The sequence below is a fragment of the Gastrolobium bilobum genome, unplaced genomic scaffold (assembly GCF_033153095.1).
Source record: "Gastrolobium bilobum isolate Gb01-03AN ecotype WA unplaced genomic scaffold, APGP_CSIRO_Gbil_v1 utg21612, whole genome shotgun sequence".
In the NCBI taxonomy this organism is placed as follows: domain Eukaryota; kingdom Viridiplantae; phylum Streptophyta; class Magnoliopsida; order Fabales; family Fabaceae; genus Gastrolobium; species Gastrolobium bilobum.
Window position 1 is genome coordinate 1 of NW_026899255.1, and position 8692 is coordinate 8692.

General features: G+C 36.5%; 1 protein-coding gene across 1 annotated transcript; it reads right to left on the reverse strand.

The window, feature by feature from the left end:
• Positions 1 to 2755: 2755 nt before the first annotated feature.
• Positions 2756 to 7496, reverse strand: LOC133288845 (uncharacterized; the record flags this gene model as incomplete). Its single annotated transcript, XM_061486673.1, has 2 exons — positions 7454 to 7496; positions 2756 to 3119 (listed from the first exon to the last, which is right to left on the reverse strand). Coding segments are annotated over exons 1-2 (407 nt in total), but the record flags the coding sequence as incomplete, so codon positions are not given.
• Between the last annotated feature and the right edge of the window lie 1196 nt (positions 7497 to 8692).

Here is an 8692-nt window from a genome sequence, read left to right on the forward strand (position 1 = left end):
GCAATAAGCCTATATCGCTACTGGCAAGTAAGATATCATCAACATATAGTATCAGGAATATGAATTTACTCCCACTGAACTTGTGATACACACAATCTTCCACTAAGTTCACCTCAAAGCCATAAGAGATAATAACCTGATGGAATTTGTGGTACCATTGACGAGAAGCTTGCTTAAGGCCATAGATGGACTTTTTCAATTTGCAAACCATAGAATTTGAATCTCCTAATACAAAGTTTTCTGGTTGCACCATATAAATTGTCTCATCAATGTTGCCATTGAGAAACGCTGTCTTTACGTCCATCTGATGTAGCTCCAAATCCAAATGAGCCACAAGCGCCATTATTGTCCTAAAGGAGTCCTTCGTAGAAACCGGAGAGAAAGTCTCTTTATAGTCTATGCCTTCTTTCTGAGTGAAACCTCTAGCAACTAGACGTGCCTTATATCTTTCGATGTTGCCATTTGAATCCCTTTTGGTTTTAAATATCCATTTACAACCAATGGGTTTCGCACCTTTAGGCAACTCAATAAGATCCCAAACGTCGTTGTCTTTCATAGATTGCATCTTATCTTTCATGGCATCAATCCATTTATGAGCATTAGAGCTTTCTAAGACTTGTTGGAAGTTGATTGGATCATCTTCCTTCAAGCTTAAAATATTTTCATGCTCTTGAAGAAACACAATATAATCATCCGGAATTGCATTTCTCCTTTCCCTAGTGGATCTCCTTAATGGCACTTCTTGAGTTTGTTGAGTTTGTTCTATAGGTGGCATAGGGGGTGATTCATTATTGTCTTGACCCAAAACAATGTCAGGGACCAAAGCCTGTTCCATAACAATGTCATGAACAGGGACCTAATCATTAATTGCTTGTTCCGTAATTGCATCTTGAATGATGACAATATTAGGAAGAGAAATATTATTTTCTTCCTCATCAAAGACAACATTCCTTATTTTATCTTCCCCCCCAAACTCAACATCCTCGAGGAATCTGGCATTTCCCGTCTCCAAAAAGGATCTTGTAGTGGGATTATAAAACTTAAAGCCCCGAGAGCGTTCAGCATATCCAACAAAATAACAGCTGATTGTTCTTGAGTCCAACTTTCTTTCATTTGGCCTATAAGGCCTTGCTTCTGCTGGACAACCCCAAATGTGTAAATGCATTATGCTAGGTTTCTTTCCATTCCATAGCTCATAAGGGGTTTTTGTCACTGCTTTGCTGGGAACCCTATTAAGGATATAAACTGCAGTCTTTAGTGCTTATCCCCAAAGTGATTCTGGCAATGAAGAATGACTAAGCATACTCCTCACCATGTCTTTAAGAGTCCGGTTTTGCCTTTCCGCAACACCATTCATGCTAGGTTTACCTGGCATTGTGTATTGCGGGATGATTCCACACTCCTTTAGGAAGATCGCAAAGGGCCCTGGACGTCGTTCACCTGATCCATCAGATCTACCATAGTATTCACCACCACGATCAGATCTAATGGCCTTAATTTTCTTTCCTAACTGAAGTTCAACTTCAGCTTTAAATTCTTCGAACACATCCAATGATTGTGACTTCTCTCTAATCAAATATAGGTATCCAAATCTTGAATAGTCGTCTATGAATGTGATAAAGTATTGTTGACCATTCCAAGAGGATATAGGAAATGGTCCACAAATATCCGTATGAATCAATTCTAAGACGTTTGAAGCTCTGTTGGAAACTATTTTCCTTATGTTTGTCTGTTTCCCCTTTATGCATTCAATGCACACCTCAAAATCATCCAGATCAAGGGGTTCAAGAATTCCATCAGTCACAAGCCTCTGAATTCTCTGTTTAGAGATATGACCTAAACGCTTGTGCCACAGAATGGCAGAATTCTCTTTTAACTTTCGCTTTGTACCATTTGCACTCGAGTGCAATATTTCATTATCAGTAGAAACAGTATCAAGCATGTAAAGATTATCAATCAAAGAACCAGTACCAACAATATTTGAATTAAGCGAAAGACAAAATTTATTATTTCCAAATGAACAAGAATAACCAGATTTGTCCAAACTAGAAATAGAAATTAAATTCCGTCTAAATGACGGTGCAACAAATGTCTCAATCAAATCCAAATAAACACCAGTTTTTAACAATAATCTAAAATTCCCAATAGCTTGAACTGCAACCTTTTTGCCATCCCTACAAAGATGTATCTCTCAACATCACTTGGCGGTCGGCTCCAAAGGCAACCCTGCATAGACATACTAATGTGAGTAGTAGCACCAGAATCTACCCACCAAGTATCAATAGGTACAGTAGCTAAATTAATTTCAGAACAAACTAAAGTGAGAGTCATACCCTTCTTTTCGCGCCATGCCTTGTATTTGGAACACTCTTTCTTCATGTGTCCATATTTCTTACAAAAGAAGCAGGTGAATTCCTGATCCTGCTTCTTTTGCTTCTTTGGCAAAGCATCTGCATTATCCTTAGCTCTCTTTCTCTTCTTGTCTTGAGAGGTTGATGCCAAGTGAGCACTATCAGTCTTTTCTCGCTGTAACCTCTCTTCCTCTTGCACGCAGTGAGAAATGAGCTCATTAAGAGTCTATTTTTCCTTTTGAGTGTTATAACTCACCACAAATTGACCGTATTGTGCAGGAAGAGAGATAATAACTAAGTACATGAGCAACTCAGAGGGAAGCTCTAACTTTAATGCCTTTAGTTTTCCAGCAAGATTAGACATTTCCATAATGTACTCCCTTATGTTTCCCTTTCCTTTATACCTCATGTTTATGAGTTTGGACAAGATTTGACCAATTTCAGCCTTTTCATTTCGAGCAAAGTATTGCTCGAGTTCCTTAAGAAACAACTTGGCATTAGTAGTCTCAACAATCAAGCCCCTAAACGCCTCCGGAACGGAACGTTTCATGATCATCAAACACATGCGATTTGAGCGTTCCCACTTCTCAATTTTATCCGTGTTTGGATTTTCCTGAGTGGAAGTGGGTTTCTCAGTCCTTAGCGCATTGTCGAGATCCATGCAGCCGAGAACAATTTCCACATTCTCTTTCCACAGCTTGAAATTTGCCCCATTAAGCATTGGAAGCGAATTCACTCGAGCAACATAATTGGCAGCGGTAGCAGAAACTGTCTCCAGAGAACAAAATAAGATTACATACTAATAACATGTCATATCATATATATATTCAAACACCATCATAAATAAATTACATACATGATATTGACAAATAATCCAAAGTAAAATGAGTTTATTATAAGATACCTAGCACAACATTAATATTTAGTCTGTGGACAAAAATATCAACTTGTAAGTGGTACTCTTAATGTAGTAATCAAACGTTGACAATAAGTCCTGTCAAATCATAGCCTTCCTGTGGGCCGACTATGAATTACATGGAGAATTCTTGATAATTGTCACATATTTATTACCACAGGTATGTTTGTTACTTGGCCAAATAATAACTTTCCTGTGGGTCGTTCACTATCCGCATAAGCAATAAACACACACATGATCACATAACATATGTTATTTGGCCAAACAATAACCTTCCTGTGGGCCGATTATTATTTGCATAAATAAAATATATTTATATGACCAACCTATTTGAAATCAAATTAACCTTTATAAATTTGGCCACTTTGGCGGCTAACAAATTTATCATATTTAATTTCAAATAGAAACCTTTAGGGATAATAAACTCATTTAAAAACAAAATAACAAAAATAAAGAAAATTATTCTTTATCAATTCTCAATGTATATATATATACATATACATATTGTATCAATATATCATTGCAATAATTTTAAGGCCAATAGAGACGGTGATTTGCAGCAAACGGTGCAACAATGTAATTCATGAAAATCAATCATCACGAAAATCGAGACGGTAATCATAAAGTATATTTCAATTCATTCTAAAATTTTAGAGATAACACACAGTAACGGTGCAAATCAATTGTAGACTTGGCACGACAATCAAAAATTGATTTCTAATTCATGAGAATTGTCGTGGGTTGATTTCAATTGTATACAATATATATACAACATGATATATAAGAAAAGACGGAACAACCACAGTTTACACAACAACTCAGATTTAAAAAATTGATCGCAATTGATTGGATCTTATAATTATATAAACCTAATTCCCTCATGATTCAATATGATTAAGGCTCTGATACCAATTGTTGGAATTTTTAATTCCTCTAAACCTTATGGTTATAACCATCACCTACAAGCCAAGATCCATCATACCAAATCATAAAGAAATAAGAACATAAAGGTGGAGGCATACCTGTCTCCATTGCAGCGGAATAACTTTGATCTTGTCTTTTGGGGTTTGTAGTCTTCCTCAGTCAAATCACCCTAAAACCGAATTCCTTAATGTGTCGTCTCTCTCTTGATGGGGAAGAGAAACTAGGGTTGTTAATTTGACCTATTGGGGACCATAACCCTTATATAGTGTTTTTATCTTTATTGTTGGGCCAATAAGCTCCCATTATACCTAGTTGGCCCAACACCGGTATCCACTCATTCAGTCCATACTCACTTAGGAATCTATTTGGGAATATTTAACTGATCACTTTAATTTACCCAATATATATAAATAGCACAATATAATTATTAATATAATATGTGACCCACAATAATTATTAGAAAATATAATTTCCTAACACAGTGGATGGAAAAGCAAGGCACTAAAATGGTGGTCTACGAAATTGAGATTCGTGGGTTATTTTCTACGCCGTCCGATTCGAGCATCAAAGTTACAGACGAAGGACTACAACTTACACGGTCAGTTCTGAAAGGTTAATCAACAAACAGTCATATTTCTCGATGGTCTTTGTCAGAAGAATAATATCACATAAAGCAACATTCTCATTCTAACACCAAGTTCAGTGTTTCATTACCTGAACACCACCGTAACCAAAGCTTTTGTTCGCTGATGCTTCCAAGTTGTTTCATTCAAGAGTCAAGAACAGGGGATTCAGCACATGCAACATCACTTGGATGTCTGATTGGAGGAATTTGCTGCTCCCTTTGTGAAATTATTTTCAGTTGCAAACATACGATACAAGTGAGGAGAGAGACTCCAATTTCAACAGTACAACAGGGATATTTCCGTCTCCAACCTCACGCCCAAATTCTCCTTTCCCAGCTAAACGCGAAATACCACCCTCCTTGTGGTTATTCAGAACAGTGATTTACATCAACTTTTGCACATGATTCACCATGGCTGGGGAAATGATTTTACTGGTCAAAATTGTTAAAATCTTGTACCAAACGAGGTCAGATCAAAATACCACTTCAAGATGCATGGGTATCTAAATGAAAAACCTATACCAAACGACCCCTAAAAGATTGAGTTTAGGTGAAACCAGGACCTCAATACTTGATAAATGGATGATTGTCTAAACTTTTATGTTTAACTTCAGTTGTTCAATGTTGTTCTCATTGTTGAAGTTTCTGCATTAGGCCAAATGTTAGGGGCTTGTAGAGGAAAGAGTTGTTGGGAAACAACCCATTTCTGATCTTGCATTGAGCACATGGAATTGGGTGAGAAATCATCCAAGGGATCTCACTTTGGATATGAAGGATTCCTCCATCTAACAAGGAACCCGTGTTTCAAGACTCCAGATCCCATTTGCATAGGCATATGTATATGGTTAAACCTTGTAGGAAATAATTTTTAAGGAATTGAAAGTTTACAATTGTGTTTAATTAACTGGGAAAACTTAAGGAATAGTTTCATTTTCAAATCATTTTCCAAGTGTTGTGGGAAGGGGAAACCAAAGATCCAACCTATTTTACGTAATATTTTCACCAAAACATATTTGTTAATTCTCTGATTTAGCTCTTTGTCAATTCTTTGTCTTAAATTCTTTACACAAAAATTTTGAATCAGAAAAGAAAAATACATTTCCAAGTTCATTTACTCATTTCCAAGTTCTGTAAATTCATATTGAAATAGTTGGTTTGCAAAGGGCGTAATTTAGGATGAATAAATCTAATCAAAGGTTATAATATGTCATTGGAAAGCTTAAGATGTCTAGTTTAACATAGTAAAATCTTGGAATTAATAGTAAAGTAATGTAATACCAGCTTTAAAAATGGAAAGCACAGTTTAGTGCCGAATGTGCCAATAGAGTTGGTTTCTTTGGATTGTTCTTCAAGGATATGATTTACAGACTTTATTGTGCTAGTAAGTGATGTTCTATGGGTATAAGACCTTTAGGAGATCAGTGTCAACCTCTGTAAAATATGTTTGAGTCATGGCATATGTAATCAATGCATATGGATTTGGAAAAAGCCTCAATTGTTATAAATGGTAAAAGATAAGGTTGAATTGAATATGGTAGATTAATGTTTGTGCTAATTGCTTTCATATTTTGAAAATAGGTTGTGACACTGTTAGAGGTTGTGGTTGTGATCCTTTGGATACCCTGTGCACATTAGAGGACATTGTTGTGGAAGGTAAGCTTTCAGTCTTTGGAGTTAATCCCTTATTTGTTCCTCCAAACTCTATGGGAGGTTGGTTTATATACTTGGTATATTTTGGAAAATTATTTAATTATAATTCATTGTTATATGTATGTGTATGTGGTGTATTTTCCACACAAGATAAGTATTGTGTGACTTTATACAAGATAGTTTATTGAGATTATTATCAAGTACTTTCTTCTTCCTTTTCCTTCTTTCGCTTAGATTTCTGGAAATCGGTAGTATCAAAGTGTTGAAGTTATGCATTTTTCATTTGCATGCCTTTTGAGTTTATGTCTTCTAGGTACTTTGTGTTTCTGGGTTCTTCTTTCGAGTTTTGTGTTTTGTAAAGGGTTTTCCAACCGTTTGATATAATGTCTGATGAGCATCCATTTTTTTGCATTTTTTAGAATGACTAAGAGATTAGACTCTATAAGCGTAGAACTTAGACCATTTCCTAAGCCTAGGTCTTCTAGGTCTATTAGTACTAGGGAGTGGTTGTTAATGGGCAAGGGTATTTTTAACAACTCTTACTATTGAGCTTTGGTAAATATTGGAACCTGCTATAGCGCTTTCACGTGATAACTAACCCATTGTAGCAGTTCTGCAATAATGCACATTATTAAGCTTTGTAAATGGAATTGTGACAATAAATCATATAAATGATATGATAATAAAGATAGGAATATAATTTATGCCAAGGAAGTCAACTAGGACCCTAATGTTAATATTTGAAAAGTTTAGGTGTCAAAGTTTAATTATATGAAAGTTTAGGGACCATTTGGCAAATAGGCAAAACTTAACCTAAACTTGATTTGGAAGATGTACTTAAATTCCTTATAAAATTTTATGGACTTTAAGTGGCCTTAATTTAAGATGATTGTAAAACCCCAGCTTATCTAACCGAAATGATACAGATGCGCACTTAATTTAATAAGAATAGCAGAAGACTTCCTATAAGTACCACCACCACCATGCCTTCACCATCACCACCACCGCTGCCACCAACCATCACCATCATCGTCGCAGCCACTGCCGTCACAACCATCACCACCACTGCCGTAGTCACTACCATCACCACCATTACCATGCCACCACCACCATTACTGCCACTATGATGCCATCACAACCACCACCACCACCACCAACCACCACCACCATCGTCGCAGCCACTGTCGTCACCGCCATCGCCACCACCACTACCATCACCTCCACCATTGTAACACCCTTAATATCCTCATCAAAGGTGTAACATTGCTTGACATCCAATGCGCGGAATCCATGTACTTAAGAGTGGTTAACTTAAAATTTACTAATAGGAATTTATTTCGTCCTTTTTCCTAACTTATCTATTCCTCTAGTCATGAGTTTCTCTTTTGCTTTGTCTACGGTCTACTTACAAGTTAATCTCTTCTTGGTTACCCTGCTCATACTTATGCGTTATTTAGGGGCTCACTTACATGATCATAATTTTAGTTTTTGACTACTACTAAGTAGGTAGTTACTTAAGTGTCTTATGCGGATAGTGACTTATGTTACTTAATCTTTCCTACTAAATTCATAGTCCATAAAACATAAACATCCAAAATATCGTACTTCAAACGCATATAAAATGTTCAAAATAGTCTAAGTGGCATAGTCTACTACAGTCATCCAAAATAGAATTTAAGTACACCCTTAGTAAGGTGCATCTTCAATCCACAAGGATCCAGCTAGAGCAGATATAACATAGTCTGCCTCCAAAAACTTTCCTTTAGATAGTAAGTTCATAAATTTCTCCCGAAGTTTGGAGTCATCATTAACTGCACGTGGCTGCTCAGGTTCCTCTTCAATTTGCACCAACCTCTTTCCCTGCCTTACCCATTTGGTCATTTTTACCTGAAAGGGGATTTCCCAAAAGTGGGTGAGATTGGGGATCTCAGTAAGGACTCACAGTTGGAGCAACCTCCAAACCATGATGCTTACTCCTGCAATAGTCACATAATAACATGTACATTAATAGAATGGCAAAACATTGGAAACATAGTTTGGAAAATAATCATGCTTTCATATCATCATACCAATCCTGCCATGGCAATTACTCTCCATGGTCTTATGGACGAATACCCAGGGTCCTCGTCAGGTTGCCTCTGTGGTATTAGTGCACAGGCCATCTTACAAAACTTGCATGAATAAACATTAGTTCCAAACAACCAAACATATCATGTAATGCATCAT